General features: G+C 45.3%; 1 protein-coding gene across 1 annotated transcript in view; it reads left to right on the top strand.

The window, feature by feature from the left end:
* The window catches only part of LOC122790520 (lysine-specific demethylase 3B-like), a 1,645,389-nt gene that overhangs the window by 810,897 nt on the left and 816,278 nt on the right, over positions 1–18,214 (top strand). Inside the window, exon 7 of the mRNA XM_044058071.1 lies at positions 10,919–11,491. Coding sequence (XP_043914006.1) covers positions 10,919–11,491 — 573 coding nt within the window. The remainder of the gene's footprint in view (positions 1–10,918; positions 11,492–18,214) is intronic.

The raw sequence follows: 18,214 nt of genomic DNA, 5'->3' as shown, positions 1-18,214 counted from the left end.
TTTCTTTGATGCAAAAGAAGGCAGGACTGAATGAACCATATAATGTTTAACTGACAATAATGGGATAGAAAGATTTTAAGTGATGTATAATGTTTGCAGCTACAGTTGTTTCAATGATGTCTGTGATGCATAACTATTTTTGGGCCTGTGTCCCACTTTTATTTTTCGCTTTGTCCGGATTTCTTGCTCTAAGGTTGAGAGGTATGGTTCCATACTAAATCAGAAGTTGTATTTACCTTGGAAGACTTTTTGGCATAATTATGAAAAACAGATCCTTTTTAATCTCTCTACTTATTTCTAATATAAACTGCCATGTAACCTTGCAAATAACCTTCTTATTAAGCTAGTTTACTTCTTTTGGAATTGACAGGTATGATTCATCTGTTCAGACATAAGCATAGAGTACTAATGTGACTGATTTCTTGCAGCAGTCTGTGGTTTACATAATCACAATAACTTTTTGTGTTTCTGGGTGTGTAATCATTTTAACAGTTTTAAAGATGTTTTCCAAAAATAAATATATAATAAATAAATAATCCTCTCTACACTTGGAGCTATTGACAAAGTCTGGGAATTTGTTTTTTTTTTTCAAAAGCGAAGGTCAGCATTACAGCTCGGTAAACTGTTAGTCTGTGAGTAACTTCTGCACAAATTAAAATGTCTGTCAAATGGCTTTAGATTGGAAGGAAGTTTATTTTTATTTATTTTATTTTACATTTGTTTACCGGGAAAGTCCGACTGGGCACAGGTCCATTTTCAGCGGAGGCCCGGGGAGAAAATCTCCAAAAATAACACAAAACAATATAATACAATACATGAGAGAGACAGCAAATTATGGATGTAGTACTCGTACAGTATGGCAGAGATTACATTTCTTAACAGTGAGAATCATTGAGATACAGAATAAACTTAAAAAAATTTTTTTACAGTTATAATTACAGCAAGGCAAATATCAATGAGTTAAGTTTTTAGGAGAAAGCTGTTTGTACATAGCTGAATATAATTTTGCAAATGGAATTCTTAGTTAAACATGCCCCTCTTCTTGGGCAACTAGATTTGAGTAACCAATATTAGATCTTAGCCATCCAGCTGGGAAAGGTTAGTATGTGGATTTTCCATCTGGTTTGATGAAGGCTATGCTACACTTACCCAAGGACTACATTTATGGCTATCCATCCAGCCATCGTGTTGCTGAACTACACTGTTTGATAATGAGAAGAGCTTTTTACAGAAGTTGATGGTTTTTGTGTCAAGAACCTGTCCATAAAAAGTGGCTTGTTTATGTTGCAGTGAAAGCTGTGGTCTTTGTAGTAAGCGTTTTAAGTATAACCAGTATTTCTGAGGTAGAGGAAGTCTCTTAAGGCAGGATCTTTCTTAGCCTGGAAAGCAAGCCAATGATGAAATTTATAGGGGTCAGTGAGAGACATTGGAAAGCAAGAAGCTTTTTACTTAGTCCTTTGACCTTTTTTGTCAGAAATGATTGTAGTCTTTCTTTTGGCAGGGTGTTTTGCTGAGGCACATGCCAAAAGGGGCATTGCACTCAATGGCTCTTGTAAAGGAAGAATACAGAGATATTATGACCGCCTTGTCCCTGGATGAGATAGCCTTACTAATGAAGTGGGCCATGTAAAAAGCTTTCCTTACAACAGAGACAACATGGTGGTCAAATATCAGGTTTCTATCAACCTGGGTACCCAAGTACCATACGACTTATTGCGTGCTTACAACATTGTTATTAATATGATAATTTATGGGGACATCACACTCCTCAAAGGGGAAGATGATCAAAAATTATATATATATATATATATATATATATATATATATATATATATATATATATATATATATGTGTATAGATAGATATATATATATATATATATATATATGTATATATATATATATAGGTAGATATATATAGATATTAACAAAGACGTTAGTTAACTGTTAGATTAGAGAATTAGAATGAGAATTACAATTTTAAGGCAAATATTAGGCATTTATTACATTTATTCATTGTTCAAATGCACCTACAGTACAGCCAGGAGGTTGACTGTGGTCTTCCGGAGCAACAAAAGAGTTAACTATATGATAAATTTTATATGCGGCCCCAAGACCATTTCTGTTCACTCAATGCGGCCCCAGCAAGCCAAAAGGTCGACACCCCTACCTGTTATGCTATTTTTCCCACTACATTTGATTTTTTTTCTGTTATAACAATTGTCTTGTCTCTGCTCAGTTCCATCCCATATGCATTCATTTTGTATTCCATTCCCTTGTCATGTGCTGAAGCTCTTGTTCAAAGTCTGCTTGTAATGCGTCATCTGCATACAGTTTTTATTTGTTCATCTCTTCTGACTTGATTGATGTAGTCCTTCACCAGTATGAGCAGTAGTGGTCACTGATGCATATTCACTCCCACTGAGAAACCCCCTCTGTGACCCAAATCTGCTTGTCATTGGGTCCTTTAATTCAGTACTTCATTTTGGCAGTCCTGCAGTAGAACAAACTTTTTTGGAATCTTGTCATATGCTTTCTTTGCCATAAGCTTTCTCCAAGTCTAGGAATGCCCAGTAGGACTTTTTACTGACCTCCAGCTTTCTCAGCTGTGTTGTCTTGCTCCAAACACTGGGTTTAGTTGTACTGCATCCTGAGCTGAATACGTACTGCTCTTATCCAATCTTTCTACTCCTGTGCATTTTCACCAATCACCCTCTCTAGCACTATCATTCAGTGACAGGAGTTTCTCATCTGTGGGCAGTACAGAGGCATTAATGCTCCCTTTGTTCTTGTACATTGGCACTACACTGCTTTTCTGTAGTCATTTGGGATATGTTATTCTCCTCATACCTTAATGAGCACCCCAAGGCGGCATTTCTCTTAATTTACTTGCCTTGATCGTATTTGCCAAGATCTCATCTGAGCCTGCTGCTTTCCTTGAGTTTGTTTTCTTTAATAGTGTTCTCTTTTTCAAGGAAGAGTTATTCCTCTTTCGTTGAGGGCTGTGTATATGACAGTACGGCTTCTGTCCTTGTTTCAGAAGCTGATGGAAGTGCGCTTTCCATGGGCCTTTGTTCTGTGGACTAATGGAGCAGGTTGTTGCTTGCATCCCTTGTGAAAGGTTTTCACTATTTTATCTTTCTATTTTTACCTTCCAACCTGATAGTTTGCTATCAGCTGAGGCACTATTGCAGAAGCTGATAGTGCTTCTGATGCTTTTGTTCCAACTGGTGGCTTAACTTTTTTTAGCTACCAGTATTTTCTCTTAGCCTGGTCTGTCTTTCCTAATTCCTGCTTTTTCCTGCACTACTTCCTAGTTTTATTTCCTGAACTTTTGCATTTCTCCAGTTATAAGTGATGGGCATGTCTTATTTCCATACCCGTTTCTGCGAGATCTGTTTTAATGTCTTCATACCCACTGTTTTGAGTTAGTGACATTTTTCGGCTCTACATATTTTGTCTGTTTTAACCAAATCCCCTCTGATAATGCTTTTAGGGGAGTGGGGGTCGGGGTGTAAGGAAGTTTATTTTTTGCCCTTCCAGAGTCCTGTTGTTGACCAAATTGCACAGCCAAATGGCACAGCCTTCCCTCTATTTGCCTACTTTTCAAATGAAAATAAGGTATCCATCCATATCAAGGTAGTTGCTGTACACCTGCTAACCAGATAGGATGAGAAAGTTTTGTGAAAAAAGAGATTTAATTTTTTATGTTCTTGATCTCGTCAGTTGTGCCACCTGTAGAGTAACAAATGCAAATTGCATTTTTAATGTAAGAAAAACAACTTAATTCTCTTTACTGGCTTGTAGGTCTATTCACGTTCTAGAACTTTAAAGTGCAAATCATCAGAAGTCATTCCTCTTCCACCTTTAGTTTGCTTCTTGTTAACAGCATGATCCTTGTCTCTTAACCCATTTTCACCTGTTTGTTCATGAAAATACAAATTTTTATCATCTGTTAATTGAAACTTGTACAAATTTGAATTTCAAAAACTTTGCTTAAAATGAATGTTTTAAACCTTAAGAAGGTACAAGCCAAACACACACAGACACTACAGCTAGAACAAGTGTTGAAATATTGTGAATTGCTTTGAAGCCAGTTTATATGTACTGATATTAGGAGTGTACTCCTGAGACTTCAAGTCTTTTGTGTTTTGTGTGAAGAAACCTTGATACTCCTGAAAACAGTTTCACTAATTAGCTGATCTGTACAAGCCAGGAAATGATGCTGTGTGTGACACAAGGAAGGAGGGTGGGAGGAGGAGGAAAGGTCCTGAAAAAAGTCCAGATCTGAAGTAGGATGTTCATTTGTCAGCAACCTGTGGGTTACGGATCCGATATCGGATCCGAGCCGGCAACTTGTTTCAAGCTAATGGATCCGAGCTCCTAGCTCCTCCCTTCACCCATAATCCCCTGCTAACCCTCCATGACCGCAGATCTAGTTTGCCGCGCTTGTGGATGGCTAGATCCTTTTGAGCTCGTCAGCTAAGTGAAAATTTTACTACTTGTATCTGTACTTTTCCTGTCAGAATTTTTAGTTAAAATTAATCAAGTAAAAGTGTGTAAGTGTTAGGCTCCTTATTTGTTCTTTAATTAGTTCACCCTCCCTTCGCTGGTCGTTAGTGTGTGTGTGTGTGTGTGTGTGTGTGTGTTGCGTTTCTTTTTGGGGCCTGTGTGTGTGTGTAGTTTTTTTTCTTTAAAAAAAAAAAAAAAAAAAAAAATGGCTGAGGCCCCAAAAGCCATATTTTCCAAATGTACCGAGTGTGGCCATAAGCTCTCCCCGGCTGATGGCCACACTCAGTGAGTTCGGTGCCTTGGGGTTGAACACCTTACCTCAGGCTGTACTATCTGTGCAGCGTTCAACCCCAGGGCACTGAAAGAGCGGAGGTCGAAGCTGGTCCTGGCGGGACTTTTACCCCCGGACTCGGCTTCGGCCTCCTCTGCCTCCGCTGCTCCCGTGGCTCCACCACAGCCTGTGGTCGCTGCCACTCCTGCCCCCCTGCCTCCGTCCGGGACTCAAACTCCCGCTAAAGTGTCTGAGGACAGGGAGGCCAGGAGGGAGAAACGGAGGGAGAAGCACCACAAGCGGCGGGCCTAGACCTCCGTTTCGGCCCCGCCAGCTAAGCGGGGTTCTCCCTCCACTGCTTCTAGGTCTCCTCCTCTGCTCCGATCCCCTTGTTTCTCCCCCGGGCCCGAGGAGGAGGAGACCCGATCTCTGTCGAGGTCGAGGCGGCATTCTAGGCCTGCCTCTGTGGCCTCTTCGAGATCTACTTTCAGTTTATCCGATGCAGACTTGGACCGGATGATGCGAAGATTCATCCAGGCCCAGCTGCAGATGGTAGTGCTCTTGCCCCCCCCCCCCCCCAGGGGGGAGCTCGACGCACTTTTTCCACCCTATTGCTCCTTCTCCGACCCGCTATCCGGGTTTGGAGTGTTCGGAACCGAGCAGCGTTGGAGCCGGGGGTGGGTTGGCACAGACGGTACTTGGTACTTCGGATCCGACCCTGCCCTCGAGCCTGTCTGATACGACCTCTTGGAGCCGTGGTCCGAGCTTCGGATCCGGGGGATTCAGTGTGCCTTCGGCTCCGTCCAGGTCGGAGCCCACTGGTCCCTTGGATCCGACTGTCTCGGCGCCAGCTCCGATCCCTTCATCGGATCCGAGTGGGAGCAGACTTTCGGATCCATTAGAGAGTGGCACTCCCTCGGCCTTCGATGTGGTGGAGAGGGCTCTGTTGAGAGCATCCGGACCCCCGGTCCTTGCATCGGCTCCTCCCTGCACACTCTCTCTGCTGGGCCAGGCTTCCATCACCCGGCCAAAGGGACAGTCTGCTTCGATGTCACAGATGGTTCCATTGGAACAAGATGTTGCTGGCGAGGCCTCCTCGGACAGTCCCCCCCGAGGAAGTTCCCTGTAAGCATAAGTGCAAAAGGAGGCACGTGGACACTTCTGAGTCCTTAACCGAGGACACGGACTTGGAGGAAGGGGAAGGCTCCCCAAGATCTCCCCCTGAGGATGTCTCCTTTGGAGACATCATGGAGATGCTGAGAATCAGAGGCGGATGGTGTGCCCCCAAGTCTTCCTCTGACGAGTCCGTGTTTCTGGAGGCATTTGAGGCAGGCCCGTCTACCTCTTGGGTGTCCCCTCCGGAAGACCCCCTGGTGGACCTCATTACCACCAGGGCGTGGAAGGATCCGGACACAGTTTAGCCAATACCGAAACGCCCGGATAGGATTCTTAGCCCCCCCTCAGACCGATCACATTGGAGTAAGGGGCCCCCCGTAGATGCCATGTTGACGGCGGCAGCCACAAAGAGGGAATTGGCTCAGGAGAGCCCCTCAGTCCATCCACCGAGCAAAGAGTCCCGTTTGATGGACCGCTTAGGGAAGCGAGTCTTTAGTTCATCGACCTTCTCGGTAAGGTCTCTGAAGTATATGGCACATGTCATCAGGATGCAGCGGGATCTTACCAAAGAATACGCTGCATCCCCCCCTGAGTCCATGTCGGAGGATGACAAACAATTGTACTCCTCCCGAATGGCCACTCTGAGATCGATTTCAAACACCTCTATGCGGCTATTGTCCCATGCCACAGAGGGAGCCGCTAGGGCTAGCGGAGCAGGCCTAGTCATGAGACGTCAGGCCTGGCTCCGTCATTGCAATTTTGCGGAGCCCCTTAAAGCGTCCTTCGCGAACGCCCCTTTCGATGGTTCTGCCCTATTTGGCAAAACAGTTCGCGAGGCACTTGTCCAGAGCGAGAAGGACGGGAAGACGTTGTCTGCTGTTGGAGTCTGCTTCTCTGCTCCCCAGCGGTCCTTTTCGAGGAACCAAAAGGGTCAGAAGAAGATGTGGTTCCGAAAATCACAACATTCCCAACCAGCTCCGGACAACCAGTCCTACCGTGGCAGAGGTGGACAGGGAGGACGCCGCCCCAGGGGCAGAGGGGCTCCAAGAAACTTTGGGTCCAGAGAACCTTTCTCTGAGCGGCCCGCGCAGCAGCCCTGAGGGGTTGCCCGGCTGCACCACTCTGGGAGGCAGTCGGGGGGGCACTTCTCGAAACACAGAGCGGCATGGGAGTCCATCACAACAGACCGCTGGGTGCTTCGCATTATATCCAGAGGGTGCAAAATACCACTACTCCATGTCCCCAAATCCAAGAACCATCCCCGATGTACCACCCGATCAGAGGGAGGCCGCAGCTGCAGAAATTCAGCAGCTGCTAAGAAAGAGCCATCCAGCCCGTCCCCCAAGACCAGCTCGGATTAGGGTTCTACTCCAGGTTCTTTTTGGTGCCAAAAAAGACGAGGGACTTGAGACCGATCCCTAGACCTTTCCCGCTTGAACCTGTCAGTAACCAAGGAAAAATTCCAGATGATCACTCTTCAATCTATTCTCCCCCTTTGAAGTATAACGATTGGATGTGCTCCATAGACCTCAAGGATGCGTACTACCACATTTTAATGGACAAATGATCCAGGAGGTTCCTTAGCTTCCGGCTGCGGGCCAGTCACTACCAGTTCAGGGTCCTTCCCTTTGGCCTCACCACAGCCCCCAGGGTGTTCACCAAGGTATTAGCAGTGATTGCGGCCCACCTGAGACTCCAGGGAATACAGGTCTTTCCGTACCTGGACGACTGGCTCCTGACCGCACCAACAAGGCATCTACTTTGCTCAGCCAGTGACTTCTTTCTCCGTCTAGCCCCACAGTTAGGTATTACTATCAACGTCAGCAAATCTCTGCTGGCTCCAACGCAGGTCATAGAATTCATAGGTGCCAGAATAGACACCAGATATTTGCGAGCCTTCCTAACTTCCGAGAGAATCCGGAACTTAAAACTTCATGTGCGGGCTATCCTCCATTCAGAGGCTTCACCACCGGAATTGGTCCTGAGGGCACTAGGCTCCATGGCGGCAGCGATTACGCTCCTTCCATGCGCCCGTTTGAACATGCAGGTACTGCAATGGACACTGCTAGTGCAATGGTCCTTTCAATCCCTTCCTCTCCACCATCCCATTGCTATCAGCAAGGCTTGCAGGAGGGCGCTACTATGGTGGCTCCAAGCCTCGAACTTCCATACGGGCCATCCCTTCTGCACCTCTCCCCCTCTTGCCACGGTGACCACAGACACTTTCTGCCTCTGGTGGGGGGGGGGGCATTATTCAGGCAGGACAGTCCAAGGCACGTGGAACGATACAGAGACCTCCTTGCATATCAACGTTCTGGAGATGAGAGCGGTGCTGTTGGCGTTGCAAGCACATCATGGCCTCCTCCCCACAGGAACGATTGCAATTCAGTCGGGCAACATGTCGGTGGTCTGGTACATCAACAAACAGGGGGGAACCAGATCTTACCCTCTATGCCGCGAAGCCATGAGTGTGGGAATGGGCGATCTCCTCCAACCGCTTTCTGATTGCAACGCACATTCCGGGGAGGACCAACATCCTAGCGGACAAGCTCAGCCGCACCCTTCTTACTCCGTACGAGTGGTCTCTCCACTAGTAGCGAAGCAGATATTCGCAACATGGGGGCTACCCTGCTGCGATCTTTTTGCATCTCCTTCAAACACCAAATGCGACAATTTCTTCGCTCTAATCCCCCCTCCAGGGGAAACTCCGAGAGACGCTCTGGTGCATGCTTGGCCACCCGATCTACTCTATGCCTTACCTCCTCTACCACTAATGATACTACTCTTACAGAAAGCCTCGCGGTTGGGGAGCAAGGTGATCCTCATTGCCCCATTCTGGCCTCGGCAAATTTGGTTCCCTTACCTGTGGTCTCACCTTGTGAATCACCCTTGGATTCTAGATCCCACTGCGGATCTCATCTCCCATCCGTCGAACTTACCAACTCCAAACCTGGACAATCTGAAACTGACAGCTTGGTTGCTCCAGTTCCACTCCTAGTTAGGATTCCCGGTATCTCTTCACTAGTCCAAGCCATCCTCGAGGCAGCGCATAAGCCCTCCACCAGGAAAGTGTACCACAGTAAATGGAAACGTTTTTCCATCTGGGCGGAGCATCACGATCTAGATCTCTTTACGGCTCCTCTTCCATCCATATTAGACTTCCTAACTGATCTCTTTCAGGAAGGAGCTAGTTCAACTGTCAAAGTGCAATTGGCAGCCATATCACATTACCATGTGGGACATGATACAGGGCCATTGATGTCGGCCAAGTTGTGTAAAACCTTTCTCAAGGGCACCTTTTTACTTAGACCCCCTGTAAAGGAAGCCATGCCCCCCTGGGATCTTACATTAGTTCTTCAAGCCTTGACTGCTCCACCCTTTGAACCTGCTGCTTCAGTAGATCTCAAATTCTTGTCATGGAAAACAGCATTCCTTGTAGTCATCACTTCAGCGAAAAGAGTGTCGGAGCTTCAAGCTCTCTCTGTGAAGCCTCCTTACCTGATCTTTCACCCAGATAGAGTGTACCTCAGGATCAATCCCTCCTTTCTTCCCAAGATAGCATCAGAAACCAACATAAATCAAATCATAAATTTACCGGTTTTCTTCCCTAAATATCAGAATAAGGGAGAGTACATGCACTCATTAGATGTTCATAGGCAGCTTCGCTTTTATACTCATAGGACAGCTGGCCATAGACAATCCGACCAGCAGTTCGTTTCCTTTGCCAAATTTAACTTGGGGAACGCTATCTCTAAAGTATCTTTATCTCACTGGATTTCTCAATGTATCCTACTGGCGTATCAAGCCTCGGGTAGACCCGCAGCAGCAGGAGTTCGTGCTCATTCCACCCGCTCCATTTCTACCTCTGAGGCCTTCAAGTCTAGAGTTCCATTGGATGATATTTATTCTGTAGCCACTTGGGCTTCATCTCATACCTTTTTTAACCACTGCAAGCTAGACGTGATTTCTATTGGGAGAGCATCCTTTGGCTCTGCGGTGCTTCGTAATATCCTTCCATGATGGCCACCCAAGGTGCGGGTAGCTGGGGACTCTGTCCCACAGGTTGCTGACAAATGAACATCCTACTTCAGATTTAGAAGTTATGTACTCACCATAACATAATCTGAGTAGGTAGTTAATTTGTCTGCAACCATCCCCCCCTCCTTCCCCCTGGCCTTCTTCGGATCTACTAGTAGTTAGATATGCTTTTGTTGGATATATATTGAGGGGCAAACTCGATCTGAGGTCATGGAGGGTTAGCAGGGGATTATGGGTGAAGGGAGGAGCTAGGAGCTCGGATCCATTAGCTTGAAACAAGTTGCCGGCTCGTATCCGATATCGGATCCGTAACCCACAGGTTGCAGGCAAATGAACTACCTACTCAGATGGAACGTTATGGTGAGTACATAACTTGTAATTTTTGATAGTCATACCTTTTTCAGTTGTGAACACAGTCTTATTTGAAGGTTGGATGCAGGGGCAGTGAAACCCAGTGTGTTTGTATCACTGGTTAACACAGAGTTAAGAGTCTGATCTGGTAATGAGCTGCTGCTTGTAGTCAAGAGTACAGACTTTGTTGCCTTCTACTTCCATTTGTCTATGTTGTGAGTTTCGGCAAATCATTTTAAGTGTTCTTAGGTCACCCCTAAAAAGGAAAATGTGTCCAGTGTGCTTTACCATGTTAACACCTGTATTAAATGTATTAAAATATTAGCATTACTCATTTGTTAATAAGAATTTAAGTTTTTAATGTGGTGGGGTTGGAATTATGCTGTTGCCTTCAAGTTTGGGTACGTTTTGGAGTAGTATCACAGATTTCACCTTTTGGCAGTAATGTGTGGAAATTTAAAGTAGCTTTGAAGGGTGTAGTTACCACTTATTTTTTGTGTGCGCGCGTATATGAAAATTGGAAGAGTACAGCAGAATTTTGTCTTGGAAAACACTGTTTTTGGAATTGATATTAGGATAGTTTCTCCGTAGTCATGGAACAAAGGTCTTTATCTTTAAATTCTGTTGTAGGGTTGCCACGGAAAACTTGTTAAAATTCCAAAGTCAAGGAAGAAAAAGAAAGATTCTGTTGATGGAAAGGATAACCGAAGGAGAAAAAATACTTCAGACAGTGACAGTGACCCTTCTGTTAAGAGACTGAGGGGGGAAAAAGAAGCAGACAGCAGTGGCAGTGAGGGGACAGAAAATGGCCGTGGATCTTGGAAAGCACCAAGAGGCGAGAACATTATAGCAGAGTCCACCCTGTCTTGTGCAACTGGCAATGTGGCTCAGGTTGTGTCCCAGATTCATCCCAGTATCCATTTTGCCACATATACCAAAGAAAATGGCCGAACCTTGGTGGTACAGGATCAGCCTATAAGTGTTAAATCCAGCATCACTACATCATCAGTACCGGAAAGTGAAGGACACACTACCATTAGCCCTGACATTGAAAACCAGAAAAGAGATCAAGCACTACTACAAGGGATGGGTGTGGTTTGTGGCATTGACAATTCAGCTGTGTCTCTAGCTACATTTGGCACCATTGCTAGATCTTCAGCAGCCTCAGTAAAGATCTTGGACTCTGAACAACAACAGAAAGAGGTGAGTGAGACCTAGCAGTGCCACAGATAAGAATAAACATGTCTGTCGTTAAGATGTACAGAGTAGATGCCTAATATTAAAATGTGGCTTTTGTGCCGTTTATATGCTGCTCTTACATACCGCTGTATACAGCTGATGCAGTCAAGTTTCGTTAACTTCTGTTTTTAGGTACACATTCTTTAAAATCCACTGGTAAAGTTTGTCGCACATTTGTTTTGATGATGGTGTCAGTATCAGTTTCAACTAGACAGTAGAAAATGTCTTTGAAAAGTAAATCACTTTTCAGCAGAATACAACCTCTGATTTGATTGCTGAGCTTTCTTTCCATGGTTGTGCATATTTAAAGCTGGAAGTTACAAATGCATTGAAATTTGTTGAATTATATGTGTACTATGGTAGAAAACAGAATTGCTCTAAATGTAGAAATGTTTGAGCAACTTTTTTTTTTTTTTTTTTTTTTTTTTTTTTAAAGCTTTGAGTGAAAACTTATTGTAGATGTTTCCTTTCAGCTCATGCTGTTTGGCAGCCTTCAGGAGTGCATTTATTTAGGATATTTTCATCAAGGGAATAGTATTTTTCTTAATGTCCCCAAAAATGGTTACCAGAGGCTGTAGAAGTTGTCCAAAGGGTTTATGTTTAGGCTGCAAGTTGTATTTATGTAGATCATTTTTCAGTTTTTTGACCATGTTCACTTTTATTACTGTTAAAGAAGTCATAACTGGAACTTGTGCTGTAAATGGCCTAGCATCCAGCCCAACTTCCAGAGCTTTGCACCCCCTGCAGCAGACTGGCATTTGTACGCTTTTGTTATAATGGTGGTGGTAAGCCACTCTAACTTTTGTTCTTTTTTGCCATGTTACATAAATGTTGCTATTGAGTCTGTTGGTTCAGTCTGTTCTTACTGAGTCTAGCATATAATTACTTCATTGGAAACCATTTTGCTCGCTCTTTTGTAGTAGCGTTGCACTCTTGTAGGTTAGAGTCAGATATTGTTTGTGTAGGTAATTATGTCCACTGTGGAATTTTATTTAAAACTTTTTTTGACATCCCCCCAGCTATTCCTGTGGGTCTCTTTTTGTTCACTGTCTACTGAACTTGTCTAGCTTCTAGACTTTTTGTAGCCCGTTCTAGCATCTGGTAAGGTAACTTTTTGCTTCATGTCCTTTTGCTTGAACCAACACATCACATGACAGGCTTACAGTGGGGTTTGTCTGTGTGGGAAATCTGCCAGTGTTACCACCTCCTTGAAGACATCCCCCTCCCTCAACCAGTGCACTACCATAAGGTGCATCCAAGTGGGCGCCCTCCCCCTGAGGATGATTGTGCCCATCTTTCCCCTGCCAGAGCCTGAGAATCTCAAAATTACTAATCAGACATGAATCACCTGGACCATGAACAGTTCTTCATCCTGCTGTGCCCTTGCAGTGGCATGTCTGCCTTAGAAAATGTGATTGTGTGTGTATGAGAAGCAGATTCTCCACAGAGACTTTCATACCCAGTGCATCTTTTTTCTGGAATGCTCTCATTTGAGCTAGCTTCAGTAAGAGGACTGTAGGTTTGTGGCAGTCATGCTTGTATTGACCAGAAATGGCCAAAGGGTCTTTCCTGACAGAATCGCCATGTCTAGTACCTCACAGCAGGTAACCATCATGGTTATCCTATTTATATGTTCATAGGATGATTTTATGCTGTTGGCCTGGAGGCACTTATAAGCCTAGCCAAGAATTTTGCCCATGTTCCCACAAAGTCAGCAGGGACGCAGGTGGCATCCATTCCCAGGGGTGTATTTTCGGTTTCCCATCCAGTCATCCAGGTTCCTCTTACAGAGGGCTAGTGAGGTACTTTGCTTGACATGGAGAAGGGAGTCTATTCCCCAGATGGGGGAAGTTTTTGGGACACATCTATCCTGCCAACAGGTTTTGTTAATGTCATCGACCAGGTTGAGGTCGTAGGTGCGGGTTGCTTGTGTGGGCTTTGACTTATGGATATGCAGCAACTCCTTCAAGGCTGGGTCTGAGATGGCCTTGTATGCCATACACATCACCTCTGAGTAGTCTGTATGAGACTGGTTAGAGGGACAGGACTTTTAGCCCGTCTGTATAGGATAGGTGTTTGGGATCCTGGAATTTCCTGGTCAGGAACCTCTATGATGTCTCTACCTGCTGCATGTGCTTGGCAAGGTACATGCCGAAGGGGGTGGGGTGGGGGGGGGTACTGCACTTGATAATGGATCAGATAAGGAAGGGAGTACAGGGCTGTTATGACCTTGTTCCTTGATGAAATACCTTTATGTATGAGGTGGTCTATGTAGAAAGCCTTCCATACAACGGAGGCAGCGTGGTGGTCAAAAGTTGGGTTGCTATCAACCTGGGTGCCCAAGTCGCTCACGACTAATAGCATGCTTAGTGTGTTATTAATGTGATTATTAGTCGAGACACAATTTTCCCCTAAGGGGATAATGATGCATTTCTTGACATTCAGTTCTGAGGCCATGCCTTTGGCATTAGTCATTAAGTTGGGCAAGGCCCTCTTGGAGAGGATGTTCACATCACTAGGGGAATTTGCGACAAGACCTAGCTTGCAGTCATCTGCAAACTTGGTCAGCCACAGACCACTGGTTTTGACTTGCACTCAGAGAAGTACATCCCAAACAGTAAGGGTGCACTACTTGTTACGGGTCTACTACTAGAGCTGGTTTCCTCTATTTTGATTGAACTGGGTTTTAGCAGTGACCCAGTTAGCTGCCTGCTTGGTAACATATGGGTTGATGCCTAGCTGGATGAGTATGTATTATGCCCGAGTGGAAAATAGTGTCAAAGGATTATCTAGGTCAAGATAGGCAGAGTGCACCATCTTCCCCTCGTCCATGGCTTTGGTGACTGTTTCGAAGTAGTAAACCACGTTTCACAGGCATGATCTCCCTTTCACAAAACCAAACTGTTTGGCGCGGGGGGGGGGGGTCAAGCATTTGGAGGTTGTCACTGTCCTTGTTTATAAGGTCCATGATAATAGGTTCCATGGCCTTGCAGATCAGAGACACATGCATGCACCAGGCATGCGCCACGCATGCACCAGGCATGCGCCACGCATGCACCAGGCATGCGCCACGCATGCACGCACCAGGCACGCGCCACGCATGCACGCTCCAGGCACGCGCCACGCATGCACACTCCAGGCACGCGCCACGCATGCACGCGCCACATAGGCACGCTCCAGGCAGGCACGAGCCACACAGGCACGTGCCACATAGGCACGCTCCAGGCAGGCACGCATGCACCAGGCAGGCAGGTTCCCCTAAAGGAACTCTGTCCAGCACAGGAACATCACAAGCGGGCAGTCAATCATTGAAAGCCTCAGAGGATCATAATGTTCGGCAGCAGGAAAGCTCTAAAAGATTTGGCACCCAAACCTCTTATTTTATTCAGCTCACCTTGGTCCAACAGTTTGTTTGGAAAGTGCCCTGAAGCCTTGGAAGTTGATTGGCTGTTATATCCTTGAAGGATATAACTCATAGCTTAGGCTGCTGCAGCCGAGATCAATGTAAAGATCACCAAAGGATGACTTTTTATATGTGTAAGCTTTGAAGTGTGCAATATGTTAAGATTGAATTGAGGCACTTGACTTTTGGAGTGGCAATGACTAAACAGTAAAAAAAAAAAAAAAAAAAAAAAACGTTCAGTCACCAAGCAGAGAACCTTAAACATTTGTGCTTCCTTGTTAATAGGGAGGTACAGATGAGTATCTTTCAAATCAGGGGTAACCAGGAATGTGCTGCTTGACAAGAACGGAAACTGTGGACACATTTTGATTTCTTCTACAAGAAGTATTTATTTTGGGCCTGTAAAAGCGTTTTCTAGGAGCCAGAAAAACATGGAATAAAATCCTTTTCCCATGGTGGAACTCTCAACAGTTTCCTGCGACAGAAGATTATCTTCGTGTTTCGCTGTTGCAGTCATCACACTTCGGTTATCTGCCTGCAGGTAGCCCTCACTTGGCCTGAATACCAGAGACTTAGTATTTCTGCATCTGTTGCTGTCGCTCCAGGACTGACAGCGTCGGGTATAAAAACAGGCAGCTGACACCATTATATCTGTCTTGCCGAGGAGCCCGAAGTAGAAGCAGTTCGCAAGTGCTGGTCGGCCCTACCTGAGTTATTCGTTTACGAATTGAATAATCCTGAAGTTTTCTAAAGCCAAGTACCCCATTGGAGATCCTTCTTTCTTGCTCTAACTGATGTCAGAAAGTTAATTGTCTTGCCTGTGGAAAGCAAATACCCCACATTTTCATTCTTACTGTGTCACCTGTTCAGGCCCAGACCATGACGTACCTCGCTGTTTTGTGCCTTGTTCAACGCCCTAACCATTTGTCGCCAGGCTCTCAATTTCGATAAATTCTTTCGCTATCTCCATATTCCGAAACGGCTTTGGTAAGCCATCCAACTACCGATATTCTGAAACAACGTAAGGATAAAGACAAAAAGACACAGGTCCACATTTGATGAAGTTTCCATTAAGCTAGTTGACAGTTTGCCGGTACTCTGAGCTGCTTTTGCAGTCCTTGATGCCCACTTCATTGGATTCACAGACCTCTACCAAGACCCGTTCGGAGGCTGGTATCGAGACTCTTCAACTATGGAACCTGTGGATGTCTCTACCTTGGATGGGTCCGAAGCTGTTGATCAGACACCAGCTTCTGAGGCAGTTCTTCGCACTACTGATAAACTCAAACCGACAACTTTTTTTTTATTCTAAAACTGCAGTGTTTCTTAGGCCAAGAGTATGCGCTACACCTAGAAAACTGACGACCAAAGCGCATGCACCTACTTCCTTGCCACAACGAAAAATGCTTAAAATGGCAGAAGACCATATGTTGATTTAGGGGAAGTCTGCCTTCCCCTGCTAAGAGGAAGAGACCATTTCCCCTGCAGCTTCAACAGACCAGGAGTCCGATGACTCTGAGGTATCTGATTATGCAGACATGCCCATATCTCTTGAGGATTCAGATGCAGAGGAATCCATTCCCTCTGCCTCTCCTCCAGAGTATTTTCTTTTGGTGAAACCTTACATACTTTGAGAGCATTTCCACTGAGAATGCCAAGACTATCCTCACTCCAAAAAGAGACTCTGAGAATTTCTAGATTTGCCACAACACAGACTTATAGCAATACCCCCAGTCCTGGAAGTTGATGTTTTTATGCAATCCAGCCTTACTCCTGATACTTTACCCCCTGCCCCTAGGAAACCAGACAGGTACTGCAGAGTACCTGACACACTCAGGTTTCTTTTCAAAAGTTATACCGCTGGCCCAGAAATCATTTCCCAGGGGCCTAAAGGTATCAAGGCAACTACAGCCAAGAATCCCACTCCTTCGGACAGGGATTCCAGAGCTTTGGACAGATTGGGCAAGAAGATATATGTCTCTAACTCTCGCCATTAGGGCATTGAATTGTCAGTTTCACATGCTGAAGTACCAGCAACATATTATGGAACTTAATAAACAAAAATAGCAACCTTTACAGACTATGCAGAAAATAAAGAATTGCAAGAGCTTATGCACTCTGCAAGCCAAGTCAGCAAGCATACTTTGCAGTGTGGCTTTGATGCCGTAGAAGTATCTTGCAGGGCAGCAGTCACTGGTTCTGTACTGAGAAGACATGCTTGGCTTAAGAAATGGACCTTGCCATACCATGTCATATCAAAGTTGCTAGACGCTCCTTTGAACAAGAACAGTTTGGCACCTAAGCAGAAGAGGTTATTAAAAAGATGGAAGAAAAAGCTAAGTCTATGCAGACTGTTAAAGAATTCTTACAAGTGCAACCTCCTAGATTCAGTAGGCATTGCCCCTCCAAACACTGGTCCTTTCCAGCTCCCTCCAGGCCTTTTCAAGCTAGACCCAGGGGAAATGGACCACCCCGACTACAGTCTCAGGGTATGCAAAGGTCTAAGCAGTGGAGTGCCCCCACCTCCAAAGCTTGGAGTGGTAAGCCACCTTCTTACGGAAAAAACTCACAATGACTTCTCCACCCCTCTCCCCACCTCTGCCCAATTGCTTGTGCTCCTAGGAGTAAAACTTGCCCTTCATGCAAAAAACTAGATGTCCATCACAAAAGACTGATGGGTCCTCAACATTGTATCCCAGGGGTACAAATTTTACTTCCACTCACTGCCAACCCCAAAAGGGTTCCCAGACAGTACTCAAAACCAGTGGGCAGAGGCACAAAACCAAGTCCTATCCCTGCATTCCATCTGAGCTATTAAGCCGGTTCAAGTGGAACAGAGAGGTCAAGGATTCTATTCCAGACTTTTCCTGGTAACCAGAAAAGAGGGCTCTTGGCGCACAATCCAGGATTTTTCAGTTCTCAACACTTTCCTGGTAGTACCAGAATTCAGAATGCTTACCTGCAACAGCTTCTACCTATGCTAGCCAAGGATGTCTGATTAGTCACCTTAGACTTAAAAGAAGCCTATTTGCACATCCTTGTAAGGGAATCATGCAGTGAAGTATCTAGGTTTCGGGGCCGGATCTATGCATTATCAGTTCTCTGTACTTACCTTTGGCTTATCCACTGTGCCGAGTATTCACAAAATGCCTGGCTCCAGCCATTCCATTCTGCAGGCAGAGAAATTTCCAAATTTACCCGTACTTGGATGACTGCCTGATTCAGGCGAACAGGAATTGCTGTTGCAGCACCTGACATTTGTGAAAAACCTCCTCACTGCCCTG

The sequence above is a fragment of the Protopterus annectens genome, chromosome 16.part0, assembly GCF_019279795.1.
Source record: "Protopterus annectens isolate FY-2018-M chromosome 16.part0, PAN1.0, whole genome shotgun sequence".
NCBI classification, from domain to species: domain Eukaryota; kingdom Metazoa; phylum Chordata; order Ceratodontiformes; family Protopteridae; genus Protopterus; species Protopterus annectens.
This window is presented reverse-complemented; position numbering and strand designations above follow the sequence as displayed.